This window comes from Pagrus pagrus (genome assembly GCF_965226575.1).
Source record: "Pagrus pagrus genome assembly, chromosome: 24".
In the NCBI taxonomy this organism is placed as follows: Eukaryota; Metazoa; Chordata; class Actinopteri; order Spariformes; family Sparidae; genus Pagrus; species Pagrus pagrus.
In genome coordinates, this window is record NC_140206.1 from 346,440 (window position 1) to 370,822 (window position 24,383).

The following is a 24,383-nucleotide window of genomic DNA, read 5'->3' on the forward strand; positions in this document are numbered from 1 at the left end:
AGGAAAGAGGAGAGGAGAGGGGATGGGAGAGGAGAGAGGAGAGGAGAGGAGAGGAGAGGAGAGGAGGAAAGAGGAGAGGAGAGGGGATGGGAGAGGAGAGAGGAGAGGAGAGGAGAGGAGAGGAGAGGAGGAGAGGAGAGGAGAGGAGAGGAGAGGGAGAGGAGGAGGAGAGAGGAGAGGAGGGGAGGAGACAAGGAGAGGAGGAGAGGAGAGGAGACAAGGAGAGGAGGAGACAAGGAGAGGAGGAGAGGAGGAGAGAGGAGAGAGGAGGAGAGGAGAGGAGGAGAGGAGAGGAGAGGAGGAGAGAGGAGAGGAGACAAGGAGAGGAGAGGAGAGGAGAGGAGGAGAGGAGAGGAGAGGAGACAAGGAGAGGAGAGGAGAGGAGAGGAGAGGAGACAAGGAGAGGAGAGGAGAGGAGAGGAGAGACAAGGAGAGGAGGAGAGGAGAGGAGGGAGAGGAGAGGAGGAGACAAGGAGAGGAGGAGAGGAGAGACAAGGAGAGGAGGAGAGGAGAGGAGGAGGAGAGGAGAGGAGAGGAGAGGAGACGAGGAGAGGAGGAGAGAGGAGAAGAGAGGAGAGGAGGGAGGAGACAAGGAGAGGAGGAGAGAGGAGAGGAGACAAGGAGAGGAGAGGAGGAGCGAGGAGGAGACAAGGAGAGGAGGAGCGAGGAGAGAGGAGGGGAGAGGAGAGGAGGGGAGAGGAGAGGAGGGGAGGAGAGGAGACAAGGAGAGGAGGAGAGAGGAGAGGAGACAAGGAGAGGGAGAGGAGAGAGGAGACAAGGAGAGGAGGAGCGAGGAGAGAGGAGAGGAGAGGAGAGGAGGGAGAGGAGAGGAGGAGAGGAGGAGGAGAGGAGAGGAGAGGAGATGGGAGGAGAGGAGGGGAGGAGAGGAGGAGAGGAGGAGGAGAGGAGAGGAGAGGAGATGGGAGGAGAGGAGGGGAGGAGAGGAGGAGAGAGGAGAGGGGAGGGGAGGAGAGAGGAGAGGAGAGGAGAGGAGAGGAGAGGAGATGGGAGGAGAGGAGGGGAGGAGAGGAGGAGAGAGGAGAGGAGATGGGAGGAGAGGAGGGAGGAGAGGAGGAGAGAGGAGAGGAGATGGGAGGAGAGGAGGAGAGGAGAGGAGAGGAGAGGAGAGGAGAGGAGGGGAGACAAGGAGAGGAGGAGAGGAGAGGAGAAGAGAGGAGGGGAGGAGAGGAGGAGAGGAGGAGGAGAGGAGAGGAGAGGAGATGGGAGGAGGAGAGGAGGAGAGGAGAGGAGAGGAGAGGAGGGGAGGAGAGGAGGAGAGGAGGAGGAGAGGAGAGGAGAGGAGATGGGAGGAGGAGAGGAGGAAAGAGGAGAGGAGAGGGGATGGGAGAGGAGGAGAGGAGAGGAGAAGAGAGGAGAGGGGAGAGGAGAGGAGGAGAGGAGAGGAGAAGAGAGGAGAGAGGAGAGGAGAGGAGAGGAGGGGAGACAAGGAGAGGAGGAGAGGAGAGGAGGAGAGGAGAGGAGAAGAGAGGAGAGGGGAGAGGAGAGGAGAGGGGAGAGGAGGAGGAGAGGAGAGGAGAGAGGAGGGGAGGAGGAGGAAGAGAGGGCTGTGTTGTAGCTTCTACCACTTCTAAATGTGGGTCCACCTGCTTGTGTCACCTGTCGACCTTCAGTCCCCGCCTCCTGCAGGTCGGACCGTCTGAAGCGTCACTGACGTCATGTTTCACGTCACGATGCGCCGGAAACATTTGAGCAAACAACAACAGACTCTGAGTGAAACTCTGTCCAGCAGCGGAGACATTATCCTCACGGCCCAGAGACGTGACCCGCTTACTGTCAGAACCTGGGCCGTCCGGTTCAGAGGCTCTGGTGAATGATCTCATCCCCTTTAAGTCAGTCGGGCACTGAACAGGAAGTGGAGGCTCGGGTGGAGATCCAGATGTTCCACAGCTTCACTGAGCAGACTGGACGTGGCTCCGCCTCCAACACTGAGTCCAGTTATCAATCATCACCAACAGACGCGTCACATTCATTCTTTATTTACGGAACCACCGGATGTTGACAACACGTCATCACTTTGCGTGGCGGTTCGAGTCAACTGACCCGGGTGAGTTTACACATTCACACTGCACATAAACCTGATCTGATCTCAGCGGGTTGAAGTGGAGAAGAGCAGTAACTGTTGGCCTACATGACGTCAGAGTCCAGATCATGGTTCTGACCGGCTCCATCTTTATGAATAGCCACGCTCTCCATGTTCATACAGACGTGAGGACCGACCTGCTCTGTGACGTCTGACGTCCAGATGTTCCACAGACATTCTGACGTCCCTTCACGTGCGGCTACTTCCTGCTAACAGGCTCCGTTAGCTTCGTTAGCTTCGCAGGGCAGCAGGAGATCATCCACATGTTCGGCGCAGACTCTGTCCACACATCTGTCTGCACATCTGGACACTTCGGTTCCGTCAACAACTCAGCTGGTTTCTACCGAAGCTGCTCCGACGACTTCCGGTAGCAGTGTGTGCTCACAGGAGATGAGTCCGGGCTGAAACAAGTTCCTCTGGTTGTGATGCTAACACACGCTGCAACAACACGTTAGCATGCTAGCCACCGGAAGTACACACGCTTCTCTGCTGACTTTCAAAATAAAAGCGGCAAACGTTTTTTCGCGTTTACTTAAGTAATTCAGAACAAAAACATCTTGTCAGAAAAACGTGTTTATTGTTGTAAATGTTAATGTTTTTATCAATATATGATCAGAAATCACTACAGAACCACTGAATGAGACAGAACCGCTTTACTAGACCAGACACACCACCAGCAGGGACAACTGTGTCGTCAACAACAACAACAATAAACATGATAATAATCATGTTTGCAGGATTTAACTGACACCTTTTCTCTCAGGATCAAGTCTCTATGTATTTTATTGTGAAAGTCTGCAGAGACCCTTCAGGAAATGTCTGGTCCGATTCTCTTTCTGCAGCAGCTTCAGCACCTGAAGACCAGAACCACCAGAAAGTGAACCAGAATCCAGCTGTGGGTCTTTCAGGAGTCAAAGTCCTGGTCCTGAACAGCGGTGGGTGGAGAGGTCCTGATCCAGATCCAAGTCCTTTAACACTGATCTCATACTGACCTGCTGAGGGTGAGTCTGGGCCGACCCGTCTGAGTACGGACAGTGATCTGAATGTGGTGGTATCAGTGGTTCTGTGCCTGTGTGTTCTGACCAGCGCCTGACTTTCACTGGTTTGGTTGAGCTGAGTTGTGAACGTCCCCGAGCGTCGCTCACAACATGTGTGTATTTAAATAGTTCAGATTACACAGGAACAGCAGGAACCAGAAGTAGTGCTGGTTCTGTTTGTAGTACTTGTACCAGTAACAGAACACACAGTGGTGTTCTACAGACTCACACACTTGTTGTGACTCCACCTTGTGGTACAAAGACTTCACTGCAGACAAACATTTGTTGAACTTTTTATTACACAACAAACTTCAGTCTGAAGCTTCGACACAAACTTTTCTTCATTTCAGTCATTTTTCTACAGAAAGTTTTTTCCAAAGATCTGTGAAGTTATCCAAAGCATTCAAACTGCAAAAACATTCATGCTGAAGCTCCTACATTTCCCATAATCCAACTGGTCTCAGTGGGGACACAGATCTGTTAGCCTTCATGACAGGAAGTGGACATTTTTTTATATTAACAAAATACAGAGTGCAGCTTTTGCTCACCTGCAGGTGGACAGGTGAGCAGGAGGAGACAGCATGAACATTCCTGATGTCAACACAATGAAGCTTAAATAAGATAACGTGTAGTGTGGTGACTCAGCTGTTAGCAGAGGAGTAGCTTAATGTGAGTGAAACATACGTGTTAACGTTAGCTTAGCATAGCTTAGCTTCAGCATAAAGGACACTTTTTTACTCTTTATATAAATTAATATATTAAATGCACAAAAAATGATATTCAAAATAAATGTAGGCAACAAATCAAGTTACAAAACATACTTGATTTGCTTTTGATTTGGGCGGTTTGAGTCCTGCCACAGAAGAACAGTGATTGTTTTAATAATCAATGAATTGTTTGTGTCGTATGTCCAATACAAGAGTTCAAAGAGCTTATTAACACTGAACAGAAATAAACAATAATCTAATGATTCATCAGAGAAAAAATACAGCTGCATGTTTCATATTTTCATTGGACACATTTCTCCTACAATTTATTGATTATATCAACAAAATATTCTTCTGTGTAGTTTAAAATTTAATGACTGGTGTTAATTTGAGTCATTTTTGTTGGCGAAACTGTATTTTGATGTTCATGTTTGTACTGATGAAGTTTAGATTCTGTTAGACACGTTTTACATCTTGACGCCTGAAAAATGTTTTTCTTTGGTGTTTAATGAGAGTTTATAAATAAATTAAATCAACGTCATCCCGACTGTAACTACCTCGTTATGAACAACGTAATTCTTCATTTGGAACTTAATAAATATAAACAATAACGACGTCCATATTTTCACAAAATGTAACAAAGTTAAACAACTTAAAACTAAAAACATACGTTGCCATAATCCACATTTTTTTGCATTGAAATGATAATTTTTCAAAAAATAAATATGCTATGAAATGCACCAAAACAAATATAAATAAATAAATGAACAAATGTCGCCATTAATAAATAGATCAAATGTGACATAAATATTTATTTCGGAATTTTTTTTTCCACAAATGTATTTATGTTTGATTTTACAAATTAAAGTGCATTCAGACATCGAGTCGTCGCCTTCATATAATTAGTGCCCGAAGTCTCTGAAGCTTAAAGGGACTCTGTGGAGTTTTCAACCACTGGTGGCGCTGTAGAGCTGAACTTCACCCAGCGGGTGGTGTTTTTATCTGCTGAGCAACAGGTGGTGCTAGCGAGCCAACAAACAGGAGAATTGGGCCTTGAACACTGAGACTCATGTGGACCAGTAAAGATCAGCAGATCCTTTTATGTCCTGACAAACTTCTTTAAAAAGATATATTTACAACAACAGCTCGACTTTATCCAGGAGGTTTTTTGACAAGATGAAAAAATATTCAGCAAAAATAAACAGTCTCAAATCTGTTTAGAGTGAACCCTCTTCACAAACCAATCAATAAAGGATCTCTGACAAAGAAAATATGATACCAGTCAGCTGATCGTCTTCATCACACCGGGGAAGAGTCTAGCAGTGACACCGCAGGCTAACGCTAAGCTAGCTGAAGTAGAGAGAGAAAAAAACTGGTCGATCATTCCTGCTTTTAGAAAATCCTCAAAAAAGACGCTCCTTACACGTTCAGAACTTGCCTGAGAATCTTCGCATTTTTAAGTTTTCTTCGGTATCAAAGTAATTCAGTGATAGTTGTCTGAACATCCACAGGTTCACTGCTAACAGGAAGTGCTAACAGCTAATTCGCCTGAGTTTTAATGGAGTTTTGGAGTATTCTGTTTTTTTATTTTGGTGTTTTTTTCTGTTCTTCAGTTGTTTATGAGAATGCTGTAATGGTTCATATATTACCATTACCTGATATTTACTATGAAGATTATTATATTCTCAGTTGTAAATGTTGTTGATGCTTCCTAACACAGCAAGAATATATTGTTTGTGTTGTTCACAAACTAACGCCTCACATCTTCTTAAATAAAACAACTGAGTACAGTCAGAGACAGCACAGTCATGTGGATGGAGTTCAGTGTTACCACAGCTCCACCTGACGGTCCTGGTCCTGGTTCTGGTCCTACTTCTGCTTTTTCTCCCAGTCCCGCTCCAACACGCTTAGCTGCAACACAAACAGGTTCAACACACAAGGTCTGAAGATCATACGAGATGAGCACAAGCTCCAGAACAGCTGCTGAATGGACATCTGGATACATTCAGTGACATGTTAATGTGAAAGTCATCAGGAACGGTACGAACCTGCTGAATCTTCTGGTCAGTATAGTCCTGTTCTAGTCACTATAGTCCTGTTCTAGTCAGTATAGTTCTGTTCTAGTCAGTATAGTCCTGTTCTAGTCAGTATAGTCCTATTCTAGTCAATATAGTCCTGTTCTAGTCAGTATAGTCCTTTTCTAGTCACTATAGTCCTGTTCTAGTCAGTATAGTCTTGTTCTAGTCAATATAGTCCTGTTCTAGTCAGTATAGTCCTGTTCTAGTCAGTATAGTCCTTTTCTAGTCAGTATAGTCCTGTTCTAGTCACTATAGTCCTGCTCTAGTCAGTATAGTCTTGTTCTAGTCACTATAGTCCTGTTCTAGTCACTATAGTCCTGCTCTAGTCAGTATAGTCCTGTTCTAGTCACTATACTCCTGTTCTAGTCACTATAGTCCTGTTCTAGTCAGTATACTCCTGTTCTAGTCAGTATAGTCCTGCTCTAGTCAGTATAGTCCTGTTCTCTTCACTATAGTTCTAGTCCTGTTCTAGTCACTATAGTCCTGTTCTAGTCAGTATAGTTCTAGTTCAGTTCTAGTCAGTATAGTCCTGTTCTTGTCAGTATAGTCCTGTTCTAGTCGCTATAGTTCTAGTCCTGATCCGGAGTGGTACGAACCTGACACAGCGAGTATGACCCTCTGCCTGAAGCCCACCTGTGGGATCTGACAGTCGTAGGGGCTGCTGTCTGACAGCTGGACCTTCTTCATCCTGATGGAGAAGTTTCCCGTCTCGTATCCGTCGGAGAAGCTGGTCACTCTTCCTTTGAACTTCTCACTCTGTGTTGAAAGGTCTGGTTTATTCTTGATGATGTCCAGGACGGTGTTGTCGTCCTTGTCGGTCCAGTAGATGGAGGCGTCCTTCAGGGTAGGGCTGACCTCGCTGAAGCTGCAGGTCAGCAGGACGGTTTCTCCCACAGTAGCGTCCACTTTGTCCTGGCAGATCACTGACAGAAAACACTTCATCTGTGAGCTGCTCGGCTGCAGACTGAACAACATGACAGACGTGTTTAACGCGCATGTAACGGTGTTGGAGGCGGAGCTGCGTTCATTCCCGTGAAAGCTGCTCAGTGGTGCATGAAATAACCCAGATCTTCTGTGTTGTGTGGTCCAGAGAGGGTGTGACGAAAGACAGGGCTCCACCTCCAACACACAGATACTTTACTGTACCAAGAAACGATGCAGATATAAAACATATGTATGTTTAGATCAACTCACCTGTTTTCATTCTGCAGGCGGCGAACACCCACAGCAGAACATGTGCACACCTGCAGGGACACGACACACATCAGACCTTCACATCCAACTGTGAGAAGTCCTGTTAAAGACAAACACAGCTGGAGGGTTGTGTTCAACGTCTGTTAGCTGTTCTAGGTAATATCTCTGTACGAGACACTGCTGCACACCAACAGTTTCATTACATCTGTTCATGTGGACGATTGTCAAGAGGACGAAAGGTGCAGAGTCATGTTGTCAAAGAACAACCTGAAACAATCATGTTACATGTTTCATCACCTGTCAGACAGAACGTGACAAACTGTGGTGGATGTTTGTATTTATCAGTCAATAGATTCAATCAATCAGCAGCTATTTCAATAATCAATTAATCAACCTCAGGAAGTTCATTAAAAATGTCAGGTATCTGTGATGTTTCCTGGTTTCTTTCCCCCTCGTGACAGAAACAATGTCTGCACTTATTAAAGTGTATTTGTTTGTTTGTTTGCTTCAGTCTTTCTTTGTGTTATTCCTCTGTTTATTTCATGTTTGTGTTTATTTATTCCTGCAAAATCCAAAGCAGAGAAGAAAACAGAAATATTGACATAAATAACTGAACTTCATGAAAATAGAAAATAATTGATGTCACATTATAAATAAATTGACGCCTTAATTTACTTTAAAAGGCATTTGTGGTGCATCGTGTATCACATGACCCAGTTAACAGTGTTTCTTCATTCAGGCCTGACGTGTCTTCATGTGTTTCAGGGACACAGAGTCACTGAGGACTCACTGATGGACGAAGACAGTGTCCATGTGTCTGTCTGAGGAAGAGAAACTGATCCTCACACAGTCCACATGGACTCAGGTGAGTGGTGCCTGAACACACAGGTAACAGGTCAGAGGTCAGAGTGTCGCTGCTGTGGATGAATCAGTCGCACTGAGGCCTCAGGAGACACTGATCATATTATCAGTATCCACATGTTTGAGCCTGGTTCGGTTCGCTGTTCGGCCTGTTCACTAACATCTCTAACCGGACCGGCCCGTTACAGCAGCCTGTCCTCGGTCACTGTGGAGCTTCATGTCCGACAGTCACGTCGGCTCGTCCGGCTACAGTCACGATCTTAACACGGTGAACGATGTTTTACTGTAACCACAGATACTAACAGTTAGCTGGGTTAGCTGAGTTAGCTGAGTTAGCCTCCCCCGGGGCTGGCTCGGTGGTTTTACAGGACCCGGAGGCTTCAGGCCTGGTTCTGGACTGACCTCTGTGACGGGCTCATGTCGGTCCAGACGTCCACAGCGGAGTTAAACTCGTATTCACGTGTTTTCACGTTCCTCCGCGGCTAACTGTTAGCTGTTAGCTGCTAGCTGTTAGCTGTTAGCTGCTAGCTCCAACACACTGCGCACTTCTTCTTCTTCTTCTTCTTCTTCTCTTGGATTTGAATGGCGGCTGGCATCCAGCTTAATGGCGCATTGCCGCCACCTACCGGACTGGAGTGTGCAACATTCAATGAGCAGGGGAAAAAAACAAAACAAAACCAAAACAACTAAATAAATAACTAATAATAATACCAACACTAATATCATTGATAATAACTAAATCCTGTCCATCAGCCCTGTTTCCTTCAGATATTTTCTTACATATTTGCTTACATTTTCTGACCGTTGCAGCAGATTTTCTATTGTGAATCTTACTTTTTCCCTTTGCAGGCCTGTTTCCAGCTCTCTCTCTGTCACATGCCTTACACTCCATCAGAACATGCTGTACTGACTCAGGCTGGTCACTGGTTCTACATTTGCCAGTAGGATGTTTCCCAATTCTGTGTAAAGTACTGTTGAGCGCTGTGCGCTCTCGCCTGAGGCGGGTGATGACCACCTCCTCCTTCCTGCTCCTGTCCACCACCCGTCCTCCCCCACTTGCTTTTGTATGCTATAAAAGTGTCTTCCTGTCTCGTTTATGTCCCAGTTCTCTTGCCATATCTTTTACATTTGTGTTTTTATGATGGACTTTCCTTCAGCTCTCCCGAGTGGGATATTGTTGTTTGTTGTTTGTGACCTGACCGCCTGCTTTGCGAGAGCGTCCACATCCTCATTGCCCTCAGCCCCTGCATGAGCCGGTACCCACAGAGAGCAGACTGCCCCCCCGCTGCTTTGAAGTTCATACAACAGCTGATGTATCTCCATAGTTAGGTCCTGTCTGCATGATTTCATAGTTTTGATATTTAGGGCTGCCCAACTCTCTGATGCAATCAGTGCCTTAGCATTACTGTCTCTCTTTAACCCCCTTAGAGCAAGTTTAATAGCCAAGAGTTCGACCGTATACACTGAGGCATGGTCTGTTGCTCTCTCCTTCACTGCCAGTTTACACTCTGGGATGTGAACGGCTGCTCCCGTACGCCCAGTTTCTGGATCTTTTGCTCCATCTGTATATATTAATAGCTTATTAGCATAGCTCTTTCCAATATAGTTTTGCACTATTACGCCAGTATCACTCTGTCCTGACTTCTTCTTGAGTCTGTGCTGAATATTAAAATCCACCGACGGCTCCTGAAACACCCAAGGAGGAACTTCTGGTAGAGGAACACTCAACATATACTGCACATCACATAAACCAATACTTTCAGCCTTTACATTTCCAGCCCAGCCCAGACTCCAGAAGTTTGTCTTGCTATGCTGAGCACTCCTCTAGTATGGCCTTTGCTGGGTGAGACCTTTTGTGGCCCTGCAGATCACCATGTATGCCAACATGAGCTTCACCCTCCTTATTCTCAGAGGTTCTTCCCCCATCTCAACTTGCAGAGCTGCTACTGGAGACGTCTTAAAGGCCCCACTTCATATCCTCAGTCCCTTATCCTGCTCCACATCCAACTTCTTCAGCGACTCTGCTGCTGACATATAAGACACACTACCATAGTCTCACCTGGCCCTCATCATGGCTTGGTGTTTGTTTAGCAGAGACTTCCTGGTTGCACCCCAATCCCGACCTGCCAGACACCTCAGGAGGCTGTTAACACTTTTACATTTATCTCTCACCTTCTCAATATGCTGCCTCTAAGCTTTTCATCAAACAGCACTCCTAAAAACAGGATAACTTTAACTTGCTCCAGTGTTTGACCATATAACTTTATTGACACCTCTTCATGCCGTTTTAAACATATCACCTGGGTTTTTGCTACAGATAATTTAAACCCCCACCTATTTGCCGACTGCTCCACTTTATCAACTGCTACCTGCAGTTGCTTTTGCAGATATTCTTGATTTCTCCCCCTGACCCACAACGCCCCATCATCAGCAAATAATGGTTTACTTATTCCTCCACCCACCTCCTCGAATACATCATTAATCATACAGTTAAAGAATATTGGACAACATACACCGGTGACCATTCTGTCCCTACTCTCACCTCTATACCTCCAAACAGGAAGCCCAAAACCCAGTTGTATAACTTCCCTCGCACTCCCATTTTATCCAGTTTGATTAGCAGGCCTTCTTTCCACAACATGTCATATGCTTTTTCTATATCAAAGAACACCGCCACCACTATCTCTTCATCTGTCTGTGCTTTCCTAACATCTGACTCTAAACTCAGTAGTCCATTGTATTTCTTCCTTTACGAAACCCACTCTGATACGAAGAGAAAAGGTCTCTACTCTCTAGGACATACATCAACCTCTCTGTTACCATCTTCTCCATAGTTTTCCCTAATTGATGTAAGAGCAATTGGTCTATAATTTGATGGATCTGATGCACCTTTACCTGGTTTTAAAATTGGCACTATCACCAAGTGTCTCCACGCACCTGGAACCTCCTGAGTCCCATACTTTGTTAAATAACTTCAATATTACCTCTAGGTACCTATCATCCATGTGATCTAACATACAATACCATATATAATCTTTCCCTGGCACTGACTGACGGGTGCTGGAGACGGCCCTCCTTAACTCATACATATTGGAGCGTAGATCTAGGTTATCCCCTGTTGCAAGTTTTTTCTTGTTTATCCAGTTATTTTGCGCCAGCATAGTAGTCGTTTGCTGCTTTGCTTCTGCCGAGATATTATCTGAACTATGAACTTTAATCATTGTTTCAGCCAATAGCGTCGCCTTTTCTAACCCACTAACTGCTGTTCTGTTGTTATTTGTCAGCACCGGGGTCGTTATGCTGCTTCTTATTCCACTCATTCTCCTGATCATTCCCCAAACATCTGACAGCTGTACCTCCCGACATATCCCACTGCAATATTGTCTCCAGCATGCACGCTTAGCTGCTCTAATCGTCCTTCTAACCACTGCTTGCGATTTTTTATACTGAATGAACGACTCCATTGTATGATGTTTCTTTAGCAGCCTGAATGCCCTTTTGCTAGTCCACAGCTGTCATTCCACCATGGCGCACTTTTTATGTTTCTGCACCCTGTTGCTTTTGGCTTCGACTTATTAGCCGACTGTATTACCGCTGTGACTACTCATCCACACCTGCCCCGTCCTCTTCATGCAATTGCTCAGAACTGTATCTACTCAGTGCCTGAAACATGTCCCACTTGGCTTTATCAATTTTCCATCTTGACAACCTCCTTTCCTCCTTTCGCTGCAACTCTACTCCAACCTTAATACTGATTGGACAGTGATCACTACCCATCAATGCTTCACAAAGCACATCCCAGTCACGCCAGCTATTTCATTTGACGTCAAGTTTAAATCAATCACACTCTCCTTATTTCGTACACAGTCATACCTCGTGCCCCTCCCATCATTCATACATACTAACCCTTTATCCTCTATAAATTCTTCCACTATTGAACCATTTGCATCTGTTCTCTCACGCCCCCAAAGAGTGCTATGTGCATTAAAATCCCCACACCACACTACTTTCCCCCCCAATACCATGTTCAATATATCTACACTTGATTTGTTGCATGGGTTATAGTAATTAATTACTGATATCTTATATCTACCTGTCCAGATCTTTACTGTTATGGACTCATGTTCTCCCCCTAATTGAACAGTATTGAATCTTATCCCATCTTTAACAAAAGTGGCTACCCCACCACCTTTCCCAGTCTTAGTAGCTCATATATCCGATAAACACTTTATCAGGGAGCCGATCCTCGTCAAACGTAAGCACTACCGATAGACTGTCACATTTTTGACCCTCACGAGTTTGCAGGCGTCTAACTTCCCTCACTTTTGCACCCTCCACATTCTCTTTATCTGCTCAGTCGACAGATTCAGGGGAATACCGAAGATCACTCCTCGAGTGAAACCCCCACTCTTAGCTAGCGTTGCTTGAACTTTTTTCCCTTCAATTTTATTCAGCCTAATTGTTTTCCCTAGCTGTGCACTGTCTCTACAAAAGATCAATAGTGCTCCACTGCGCAAAACTCTCACTCTCACTTGCTCATTATCTGTTTCTTCTGACATTGAGCTTCTACTTTTCTGTCCTGTTTTCTTGGGTTTTCTTTGCTTGGCTTTCCCCACTTTCACCTCATTCCAACCTCTCCCGCCACCTGTCTCCATCCCTAACTCACTTCCTGATCCGTCACTTCCTTCTGCCATCTCCTGTCCATTCACAGTCCGGTTCTGCCAGCCCCACTGCGCACTTCGCTGTCCGACACGACACCATATACGTCACTACGTAAAGGCTGTGGAGACTTTGTGACGTGTGATCAGTTTGATCGTATTCTGGTCAGATTGATCACTTGAACATTTAAACTCTGACTGGATGTTACAGGAGTCCGATGAGAAGTTAATGATGAGATCTTTATCTTTAAATTGATTATAGAGAGCCGAGGCCACGCCCCTTCCGGTTCCCCTCACGGACCTTATTGATTAAAGCTTTGGTAGTGATGCAGAGACAGATGATGTATTGATCCCGTTTGAATCTCACACATGATGTGTGTCAGTTTGTTGTGTTAAAGTCGTCACTAACTACACTGTCGGCTGTGACGCCACTAACGACACTGTCGGCTGTGACGCCACTAACGACACTGTCGGCTGTGACGTCACTAACGACACTGTCGGCTGTGACGTCACTAACGACACTGTCGGTTGTGTCGCCTCTCCCGCTGAGCAGAAACACCTCCAAAAGACTTCCGGTGGAGAGCCGGAGTGTCTTTAGACGTCTTTTCAACATTCACTTCAACTGGAAGGTACATTAATTAACCCATTAATAAATGAAATAGAACATTAAATTGGAAGTTACATGCATAAACTTAAAAACTGATAAATCAATGAATAAATAAATAAATAGATAAAATGGAAAATTTAATTGGAAGGTAAATAAACACTACAAGCAAATGGAAATACAAATCTCACGCTGTCACATTTTATGAGTTAATGTATGCCTACATTTTCTTTGGATATAATTTTGTAGCATTTAATCATCGAGATCAACAATCTTTATTTCTTTGATGGGTCATTAAGTGATGGATTTGAATGTAGTGTTGGTTTGTCAGTGTCAGTGCTCTGACAGCACTTCCTGTGACCTGGGGACAAACTGCTGCTCTTGTTTACAGTGCTTCGTCAGGCAGCGCTGTCAGTGACGTAATCACGTACAGCCAGAGTTCGGCACGCCAGCTGACGTGGTGACGTCAGGTGTTGTCATGTCAGTGTAGTGCCGCTGAGTGTTGGAGGAGAGCAGCTTGTGTCCGGAGCTGCTGCGGCTGCTTACGTGTTTTTAAACCAGTTTCTGACTCCTGACCGAGCGGACAACTCCTCCTCCACACCTCATGAGCCGGCCGGACACTTTACCGACAGTTATTACCGACCAGACGGCAGCCAGCAGCTAACTTAGCTCTGAGGCTAGCCGGCTAACTGTCGAGCTAGCAGCTTAGCTGGCTCCACCGGCTGACTGCAGGTTGGTAGGTGCAAAGCCTGAGAGCTACTTCAGCTAACAGTGAAGTAACGATGATAAAGAGAGAGCTGAAGGAGGGTGTATCTGTCTGAAGCCAGAGTGGAAAGGAATCAGAGCTGAAACTGCGAGCATTGCTTCTTTCGCAGGAACCCCGCTAAGAATTATTGCTATTTAAAGTGTTAATGCTTCAGTTCAAACGTAAAGGTCAGAAAGAATATTATTTAAGATGTTTTATGATTCAGTAGTGTATTCTGGTCAATTCGGCTAACAAATAGTCCACCGACTAATATGTACACTGCAAAAATATCCTTTTTAGTAATGGTTTGCACTCCCAGCTAGCGGCCACTTTAATGGCTGACGTTACATCGTTTAGTGGGTCAAGTGAAGAAGAAACAGACTGCAGACTGGTGATTTTCATTTTATTCAACGCGAAGACGTTACGTTTGGTGTATTTACGCCTAAACTTGAATTAAATAATAACTAAAGCAGGCACACGTTTAACGAGATAGAGCGACGCTGCCTTGAAAAACGTGAAGATTTTGAATGGGGTTTGGTGTCTCTGTCTAATATGACATCACCTCCCAGCAGCAGCCAGTATGAGTTACATCGATACATGTATTTCCTGTTAAGTGTCTGGTTGGTTGAGTAGCTTGGATGGATGTCTAAGATGAAAAGGTCCCAGGTTCAATTCCCGAGCTCCAACAGTCCCAGAGCAAACTGCATAAACTGCTCACTGGTTCAAAGCTGATGCCATTCAGAACCTCATTTAGGAAATGTCTGATTTAAAATGACCTGACAGGCTTATTACGAGGACACATTTTTCATCATGTTTTATATGTTTAAATACACCAGTGTTTATGATATTTCCTAAAGGTTACATTTTGTGAGGTGAAGCACAGAAAACAAACTGATGTTATATATATATATATATATATATATATATTTGCATATATATATTTATTAATCTCTTCCTTAAATTTTTGGTTTCTCTTATGGAAGTCTGGTATATAGAAACATTTGTTTTCAGGCCTCCTGATAGGGGTCAGGACACAGTTTTTTAAAAGCTGGGGTCACTCCTTGGCCCTTAAAGTTTCTTATGTCATATTTAGTCAATTATACCATTTTAAGAAACAACATTCTGTCTGTTTAATATTATTTTAATATTCTGAAATGTTGAAAAGTCACTTGGTGAAGGTTCTTTATTTAGATCAAACTCTGACCTGACAATTAATAATCAGTCATATTTTATAAGCTCACGCATCAGCTTATAAAATCCTCATATTTGTGAATGGAGTTTGGTATGGTATTTCACTGGTATCACATGACCTCCAGACAGCAGCCAGGTGGGATTGTTGCAGTAGTTTTAAGTGTTTTCTCTCAGAGGTTTGGTCTGAGTTTGTTTGTTCTGTCGTCAGCATGGCGTCTCCCTTCAAGATCCCGAAGAAAAAACAGCCTGCGGGTTCTGACTCCGCCCGCCTGCACCAATCCCCACTGTCCCGCCTCCAGAGCTCCGCCCCTCAATTTAAGGTGGTATTACTCATGTAAACACCTGTTAAGGTGGTGTCTGATAGCTGTTAACTCATTTAAGGTGGTATTGTTGATGTGGAAACACTGTCTCAGTGTGTCCTGTCTTGTTTTATCTGAACAGAGTAATGGGGATCAGTACAGCAGAGCTGCAGCTGACAGGATGCATTCTGGGAATACGCTCAGCTCCTCAACAAACAGACAGAGGTTTGTAAAGCGCCCCCTACAGGCAGCAGTGTTCATTACAGCCGCAGACGATGCAGTAAAAATGTTTGTTTGTTCTCCCGTCCAGCACGCCGTGTAAGCCTTTCTTCAGAGACGTCGTCAAAACGCTGCTGGGACTCAACAGCCCGAATGGAGGAGCGTCGACGGCCAATCACAGAGCAGCTGGAAGCTTGAGCCGCCAGTCACAGCCAGGACAGAGAGCTGAGTCGTCCTCGGCCTGTTTCTCCAACAGGTGAGTTCACAGTCACTCTGATCTGATGAGGCAGAAACTCGTCTCAAGACTCAAGACAAAAGCCTCCAACAACAAACCAAACCAAGCAGAGTTGATCCTCTTTTAACTTCTTGCTGAACCCTTTCACTTCCTGTTATCTACCACTAGCTTTAAATATGGATGATGTATTGACATGTTGACTGACAGGAAGCAGACAGATGGCTTCATGTGAAAGCCTCAGTGAAACAGAACCAACGAGTCCTAAAGAGCTCCAGACCTTCAGGAAACTCCTCTCACACACACCAGCAAGCGTCCGCTGTGTGAACATGAAGAGAAAGAGGACAAGCAGCTGGTTCTTACCGGTCAGACGTCTGTTTCTTCATGCTGCACGGCGCTGCTGCACGGCGCTGCTGCACGACGACGCTGCTGCACGGCGCTGCTGCACCATGACACTGCTGCACGGCGCTGCTGCACGACGACACTGCTGCACGGCGCTGCTGCACGACGCTGCTGCACGGCGCTGCTGCACGACGCTGCTGCACGGCGCTGCTGCACCACGACACTGCTGCACGGCGCTGCTGCACGGCGCTGCTGTCGGAGACACTTTGCATGAGACAACCTGAGATAAAGAAACAGCAAAGAGCTTCTCTGTTCTACAAACAGAGACTACGTCACTGGAAACTTTAAGAACAAACTATTAACAAACATTTGGTTAAATAAAGTCTGTTGGAACATGAATATGGATGTTCTCATAGAAAAAAGGGGGGGATTCATCTCAATGTTGTTTGATACAACACAATTTATTTTCTTCTTAGTTTGTCCTCTGAAGCCCAAATTCTGTTCAGTAACCTGAGAATCTTCAAGTCACACCATGTTTTTATAAAGTGTCTCCAACTCAACAATCACTAAACTGACACATTTGTTAAGGGAGTCTGGGGACAAAGAAGTCGCCTATACTGGTTACTGTTTAGTGTGTTTGTAAAATGTGACATGTTTAGATCAATAAAATGTTTCTTCTTTCATAAATTGAGTGTAAATGGTGAAATCAGTGTAAACAGTGTGTTCAAACAGCTGCTAAATGTTGGCAGGTAAGACTTTAGCACTTTAGACACAGAAGCAGACAGGCTGGTACAGCCATGCTGCCACAAACTGACACTTTGTACAAGGAAACAAACAACTGACTGTTTTCATTTAATGCTGAATTTACAACAAGGAGACAATGATTCAGAGTCTGTCAGAGACAGAGTTTCACTACGTTAGAAAGTTTGTTGTAACTCAACAACTCTTAAAATCACCACATTTGTTAAGGGAGTCTGGTGATGTTGTGTTACTGGTTGAATGGTTGGATCAGCTGAAACAGACGGTGTTGAATCCATTCAGTCTGTCTGTCGTGTCATAAAATCTTAAATTTAGCTTTTTGAAATACAGATCTGTGTAGTAGTGAGTAACCGGACTGCTGTGGTGTGTTTTGTCCACCAGATGGCGCCCAAAGAGAGCGTCAGACCGACTGCTGAAGCCTGACGTGTCCTCCGAGCCTCTGTCTCCACCACCGAAGAAGAAAAGTGAACTGAGTGGTAAAATAACTGCAGCTCCGTCAGAGATCTTACAGAGCTTAAATGTCTGTTAATCAATTCATGAAACGTTTGATGGGAGCAGCATGTTCGTCATTACGTCTGATATTACAAACACGTTGATTAACTGTTGAAATATCCTTCTGAATATTAAAAAGTCGTCCTGAGCTGCAGCCTTTGAACAGTAAACCTTTAACTTTAGAGAGATGTAAGAAGAAGAAGCGTCAGTGTGGCAGAAAAACTCATCTACGTAACATAAATATGATTAAACAAAAGTTTAAAAACATACAAGATAAAATACACTGTAAATAATTAAAAGGTAAAACATTTGAAATAATGTAAGACAATAAAAAATTAGGAAAATTTAGGTTCTCTAAATTTAAAATGTTAAATGAAATATAAACTACAAAACAAATAAATATGAAATCATTAAAAATAGCAAAGAAATATAAGATAGAAAAAAAAAAACAAACATATTAAATTAATATAAAAATCTAAAAAGAATTTACAAAAGAGTGTAAAATAGAAAACATATATATATAAAAAAAAAAAAAATTGTATAATCAAATATGAGTTCCCATGATGCTGTGGGGTGCAAACAGGAAGTGTAATGTTGAACCTGTTTCCTCCTGCAGGTTCGACCAGAAGAATCTCTGTGGACTCTCTGGACTCTCTGGCGGAGCTGCGAGCAGAGGAGCATGCTGGGAGTTTGAGTTCCTCGACGGCGGGACGACAAACGTGGAGGAGAGGGGAGTCCGGCAGGAACGCTGCGGAGAGGAAGGTAAAGGTCAAAGGTCGTCAACACAGTGGTGAGATGAGGCTCCGGGCGTTTCTGTGGTATGAGTGACAGGTCTGTCCTCCAATGAAACGTCAGCGTGACTCAAACATGGCAGCCGATCTGAAATCATTTTCTATAAATGAGAAAGTAAAGGATGAACATTTCTTTCCTTCAGAGCGACGCAGGAAACCCTCCTGAATCTTTGCAGCAGCAGAAGAAGAACTCGTCTTCAGAGGACGACTTTGTGTCTCCGCCCAGAACCAGAAACAAACCGTCGGATCATGAACCTGTTTCCAAAGAGCTCTGCGGACCCTCCATGACGCCCGGCGGGAGGCGGAGCCTCGACAGGACGGCATGGCTCGCCGCCAGCAGCAGCCCGAGGGACGATCCGAGGGAGGAGGAGAGGCAGAGGTGGAGGGAGTTCAGAGAGAAGACGTCCAACAGATCGGCCGTCCTGCGGCTCCGACTGAAGAAACCCAAACAAACGGCGACAGAAACAGAACCGAGTGAGTAATAATGCCACGAGCAGTCCGGAGCATCTGAACAGAGACATCCAACAGATAGTCACATCCCAATGATTCACACTTTAGACCTTCACCATGACAGAAAATATAACAAGGCCAAAACAAAACACACAAGAAATAACAAGACGCGCTGCGTTAACCCGTCAGACAGGACAGAGCGCGTTCGTCTATTCACAGACTCATCAGGATGTCTCTGCTCATGTGAATCAGAAGAAGGAAAACAAAACAGCCACGTGACTGAAATAAAGATATATTAAATATACTTATGTTTTTTAACATTAATGAAAAGTTTTAAAAAATAAAAACATTAAGAAATGTTTAAAAAATGAAATGCAACTGATGAAATGTAAAGAAATCAAATAAACAGATACAAATATATAAAATATTAAATAAAATGTTATCAAACACAAACAATCAAAAGAAAAATATTTATATCAATATAAAAATGTAAATGGAAAAGAAGAAGAGAGAATTTAAAATGAAGATAAAACAGTTAAATACATTTTCTTCCTCCAGTCGTGCTGTCCAGTGAAGAAGAGGAGGAGGAGGGTGAGAATGATGGAGAGGGAGGAAGCAGCAGCCGGGTGGAGGGATCCCGCCCAGGAAACTCAGGCCAGATACAGATACAGGTAGGACACTCACCTGCGACTGATGAGACTAAACAGACCTGCTAATGGCCGTCACACTCAGAGGAGGTCATGTCACCTGTAAAGGACAGCAGGACGCATCAGGACAACCTGGTCAGACGTGTGTTTATCGTTAACAGTGTTTCCAGATCTTCATGATTAACTCGTTGAGTAAAGTTTAATTACAGAGTAGACTCAAAGCACCAGTCGGACTCTGACACGTGCCATCTGTGCTCATAACGAGCGTCCGTGTGAAACAAAGAGGCAGATTTCATTTAAAGCACTGAGGCTTCAGGATAACATCACCTTCAAGAAAAACCAGGTCAGGCCTCCAACAAGCTGGAGCATTAATCACTCCGACATGACTCACGTTCAGAGACGGCACCGTGGAGTTTACTGAGTCCACCTGCCAGAGCTGATGTACAGAGATCGCTTCTCACCACAAAACCTCCAGAACTCCTTGATTCACTTATTTACAGACAACCAACATCTGCCCATGAAGAAACCTCGAGCAGAACCGGACTCGGTGCTGGGCGGCTACAGCAGTAATAACAGCTTTACTAACTGAGATATGAGTATTAATAACACTGAAAGTATAATGATGACAATAATAATAATGATCATATTGATAATGGAGAACACAGTAACTGTTGATCTGGGAGTTCTGACCCAGTTCTGGTCTGGGGTCTCTGTGAGGACTGTGTGTTCCATGTGTGAGGCTGAAGTGAGTCATGTGGTCTGTTTGCCTGTAAACACTCGTCAGAGGGACTCTCAGCAGATCCACATCAGATGTGAATGGACTGCTGAGTGTTTGTTGTTGTGTTTACTGGCAGTTTTCAGAAACCAGCTGTGAGTCTCAATAAAAAGTCCTGACGCTGGGGAAGTGTTGGTCTGCTGGAGATGATAAATAGGTTAGTTTCAACAGTCTAATGTTTAATGTTGAAAAGTTTTTAATTACTTTTCATTAACTTATTTTAGTACTTTAAAGTACTAGTAGTAAGTACTTAGTACTTTATCAGTTTGAAGTTGTTTTGTTGGCAGATGATTTTAAATCAGTCAACATGTTGCCTGTTTGTTGAAGCCAATAATTTCACCTCATGTTGGACAGATGTCAGAAATTCATTGTGGATGTTGCTCTGCAGCGGAGAACTGCCGATCTTTGCTCTAACACCGGCACTGGGGAAAATATTTAGGGGAGGTGATGAGCCAATCAGATTCTGACCTCATCTCCCCGCACAATTGGCACAGTTACCTCTGCAAGGAGGGTGGGCGGATGGGTCTGTTGGTTGGTTTGATGGTTGGTTGTTTTGATTGTTTGATGGTTGGTTGGTTGGTTGGTTTGATTGTTTGATGGTTGGTTGGTTGGTTGGTTTGTTGGTTGGATTGTTGGTTTGTTTGTTTGTTGGTTGGTCTGTTGGTTGGTTGGTTTGATGGTTGGTTGGTTGGTTGGTTTGTTGGTTGGTTGGTTGGTCTGTTGGTTGGTTGGTTTGATTGTTTGATGGTTGGTTGGTTGGTTTGTTGGTTGGTTGGTTTGATGGTTGGTTGGTTGGTTTGTTTGTTGGTTGGTTGGTTGGTTGGTTGGTTGGTTGGTTGGTTGGTCTGTTGGTTGGTTGGTTTGATTGTTTGATGGTTGGTTGGTTGGTTGGTTGGTTTGATTGTTTGATGGTTGGTCGGTTGGTTGGTTTGTTGGTTTGTTTGTTTGTTTGTTTGTTGGTTGGTTGGTTGGTTGGTCTGTTGGTTGGTTGGTTTGATTGTTTGATGGTTGGTTGGTTGGTTTGATTGTTTGATGGTTGGTTGGTTGGTTGGTTTGATTGTTTGATGGTTGGTCGGTTTGTTGGTTTGTTTGTTTGTTTGTTTGTTGGTTGGTTGGTTGGTTGGTTGGTTGGTTGGTCTGTTGGTTGGTTGGTTTGATTGTTTGATGGTTGGTTGGTTGGTTTGATTGTTTGATGGTTGGTCGGTTGGTTGGTTTGTTGTTTTGTTTGTTTGTTGGTTGGTTGGTTGGTCTGTTGGTTGGTTGGTTTGATTGTTTGATGGTTGGTTGGTTGGTCGGTTGGTTGGTCTGTTGGTTGGTTGGTTTGATTGTTTGATGGTTGGTTGGTTGGTCTGTTGGTTGGTTGGTTGGTCTGTTGGTTGGTTGGTTGGTTTGATGGTTTGTTGGTTGGTTGGTTGGTTGGTTGGTCTGTTGGTTGGTTGGTTTGATTGTTTGATGGTTGGTTGGTTGGTTTGATTGTTTGATGGTTGGTCGGTTGGTTGGTCTGTTGGTTGGTTGGTTTGATTGTTTGATGGTTGGTTGGTTGGTCTGTTGGTTGGTTGGTTGGTCTGTTGGTTGGTTGGTTGGTTTGATGGTTTGTTGGTTGGTTGGTTGGTTGGTCTGTTGGTTGGTTGGTTTGATTGTTTGATGGTTGGTTGGTTGGTTTGATTGTTTGATGGTTGGTCGGTTGGTTGGTTGGTTGGTTGGTTGGTTGGTTTGATGGTTTGTTGGTTGGTTGGTTGGTTTGTTGGTTGGTTGGTTGGATGGTTGGTCTTAATTTCTGTCCTCTGCTAACAAACACTGACGGAAACCTTCAAATCCGAATGTTCAGATTAACATCACACACACGAGTTCATGCATCTGTGTGTTAATTCTGTCCCCTTGTGTTGTCTGACAGGCTCAACAGGCTCATTCCTCCAAAGATGAAACAGACGGATGTGAGCTGCCGCCACCTTCCTTCATGCAGCTGGAGTTTGTCTCATTTCACGCTGGCCTGACGCAGGCTGATGCCAGCGGCAAGATGTTGGTGAGTGGAGCTGAAGTTTACCAGGTTTTACCAGAACTTTTCCTGCACATGCTCAGTGCTGCTGCTTCAAAACACCCAACTGAAGATTTTAAGACAAGCTGAAGCTCCTCAAAGTGTTTGAGGAACACGATCTGAATCCCAACAGTTAGATTTTGTTCATGTCACTCAGAAAAACAACCTGAAACCCGTACACGTGTGTACACGTACTTCCTTTACATGTCTGTACATCATCTGTACATGTGTACATGTACCAACCGTGTGTACTTGTATGCTGAGTGTGTGTTCAGGTCAGTGTAAAACTCTGGTGTGGTTGCTGCAAGGCGGCTGCTCCTGGACGTTTAAACGTTTCTGGACGACTGCAACAGTTTTTACCTCGTTTTTTCTTTTTCCACGGCCTGTTCCAGCTCACACACAAACACACACACACACACACACACACACATACAGCACACACTCTAATTTGATTGGTCCATAATTGGTTTGTGTTACTCGTACTGTAGTTTTAAACATTCACATGTGTTTTCCAAAGTGCTCCAGTGCACCAACTCTGTATTTGTTTTTGTTTGTTTTATTGTGTTTGTTTATGTGTGTGTGTGTGTGTGTGTGTGTGTGTGTGTGTACGCTCATAGACTAAAGTGTCTAACATTTAAAAGAGAAGTATGAACAAAGTCAAGTCTTGCACAAGAGTCCCATCAGAAAACACCTAATTATTTTTGGGCATTAAAAACCATGCTGTTGTCGTAGCAACAATGGCACCAGAACACCCCTCCGTCCCGGGACGCGAGTCAAAGTTTGGTGTTCTTTTCGTCTCACGGCCGCGGGGCAGAGAAACTCCGTGCTGAAGCTGTAAACTGTGAACATTTCAGAGTTTAACAAGCAATTAAGACGCAGCAGCTGGGGTCTGATGGCGGCGCGCCGGGTTTAATTAGAGCGCTGTAAAAAAGCAGGAGGGCAGCAGAGGAGGAGGTTAGTAGGTCAGCATGTCAACGAACTGCACGCAGAGAATCAGACAAACGCTACAAACTGGAAGAAGTAACACTTGTTTGTTTTTGTATTTGTATAATTTTAGGCTGATTAATGCTTAATAATACCTGAGGGAGTATGGAAGATTCAAAATGCTCAAATTAAAGTGAAATAAAATGCACTTTACGTTGTTGTCATGGTTAGTTAAGAACACAATGTTGTCATGTCTTCATGAAGAGGTGAAGACCGATGATGAGATGAGATCATCAGCCAAAATAAAGACACTAAATTCAGTTACTCAAATGACTTTTGATTTCACAGTAAATTAATTCATATAAAAAATACATTTAAATGTGAAATAAGTAAGAATTTTACTTGTGTTGTTGTATATTTTGTCTCTTTTCCTGATGTGTACATAATTTTTGCTCCAAACAGTTTTAAATGTTTGTTTTTTCCGTCTAGATCACTGAGAACGGCATCACTATTCCTCTGAAAGGTAACAACACATTTATTCACACCAGAAACGTGTTTGGTCAAAATGTTTTGTTGGGAACTATTTCGACTGGTAGTCTTTGTAAAAGTTGGATGTAATCTAATGAAAGTTGAGTCATCATGAGTTTTCATGACTGAATATGTGTCAATATCGATTGAAACTATCATGAAACGATATTCTGTAAAAATGTAAATGAAAGTTGATGAATGACCTCTCTCTGTTAGGAGCCGAGGAGGGGGAGGTCACCGTGGTGGCGTCTCAGGTCCGGGGTTACGGTGTTTGGGATGGGGGCGTGGCTCGGGGCGGGGCTCTGTTGGCTTGTTGGGAAGGCCCCGCCCCCTCGCTTCTCTTCCTGTGGGTGACCGATGCTCAGGCCAACCTGCTGCAGATGGAGCTGTCCGCCATCCAGACCTCCAACTCAACCTCAGGTAACACTTTCACTTCAACTCCTTTCAGTGGGTTGAACTTCATCCAACACTTTTTCTGTGCTTGAATTTGTCACTTAAGCTCATTTCGCTGCTTCAGTTCAAGCCGACTTTTAAACGTCTTTTAGTGCCGTCACCTCAGCGCTTTAACTTCTTTCAGCACTTTCACCTCATCTCCTCTCAGTGGCTTGGACTTAATCTAATACCTTGACTTCTGTCATTATTTTCACTCATACTCTTCTCTGTGCTAGAATTTATGACTTTAGCTCATTTTCCCACTTCAACTTCTTTCACTGT

The 24,383-nt window shown here is 44.2% G+C and overlaps 3 protein-coding genes across 5 annotated transcripts in view; 1 reads left to right on the forward strand and 2 right to left on the reverse strand.

Moving 5' to 3' along the window:
- LOC311253123 (uncharacterized protein) overlaps nt 1-2,520 on the reverse strand; it is a 7,531-nt gene extending 5,011 nt beyond the window's left edge. The window contains exon 1 of the mRNA XM_084346887.1: nt 2,239-2,520. Within this exon, the coding sequence (XP_084203013.1) occupies nt 2,239-2,278 (40 nt within the window). The 5' untranslated portion in view covers nt 2,279-2,520. The remainder of the gene's footprint in view (nt 1-2,238) is intronic.
- Nucleotides 1,757-24,383, forward strand: part of LOC311253120 (sentrin-specific protease 7-like) — a 31,041-nt gene continuing 8,414 nt past the window's right edge. Inside the window, exons 1-14 of one of the 3 annotated variants that reach the window (XM_084346880.1) lie at nt 1,757-2,065; nt 2,944-3,102; nt 7,135-7,273; nt 7,883-7,982; nt 15,385-15,496; nt 15,618-15,700; nt 15,786-15,950; nt 17,409-17,503; nt 18,136-18,281; nt 18,454-18,784; nt 19,319-19,431; nt 22,077-22,205; nt 23,631-23,664; nt 23,886-24,089. In XM_084346880.1, the coding sequence (XP_084203006.1) occupies nt 15,386-15,496; nt 15,618-15,700; nt 15,786-15,950; nt 17,409-17,503; nt 18,136-18,281; nt 18,454-18,784; nt 19,319-19,431; nt 22,077-22,205; nt 23,631-23,664; nt 23,886-24,089 (1,411 nt within the window). In that variant the 5' untranslated portion in view covers nt 1,757-2,065; nt 2,944-3,102; nt 7,135-7,273; nt 7,883-7,982; nt 15,385. Of the gene's footprint in view, nt 2,066-2,943; nt 3,103-7,134; nt 7,274-7,882; nt 7,983-13,703; nt 13,977-15,384; nt 15,497-15,617; nt 15,701-15,785; nt 15,951-17,408; nt 17,504-18,135; nt 18,282-18,453; nt 18,785-19,318; nt 19,432-22,076; nt 22,206-23,630; nt 23,665-23,885; nt 24,090-24,383 lie in introns of those variants that run through there. The other 2 variants (XM_084346881.1, XM_084346879.1) reach the window with 2 other exon arrangements.
- On the reverse strand, nt 3,416-8,525 carry LOC311253131 (programmed cell death 1 ligand 1-like). Its single transcript, XM_084346897.1, has 4 exons — nt 8,381-8,525; nt 7,118-7,167; nt 6,520-6,846; nt 3,416-5,756 (listed from the first exon to the last, which is right to left on the reverse strand). Exons 1-4 carry the CDS (start codon nt 8,395-8,397, stop codon nt 5,614-5,616), a joined length of 537 nt encoding a protein of 178 aa, XP_084203023.1. The 5' UTR covers nt 8,398-8,525; the 3' UTR covers nt 3,416-5,613.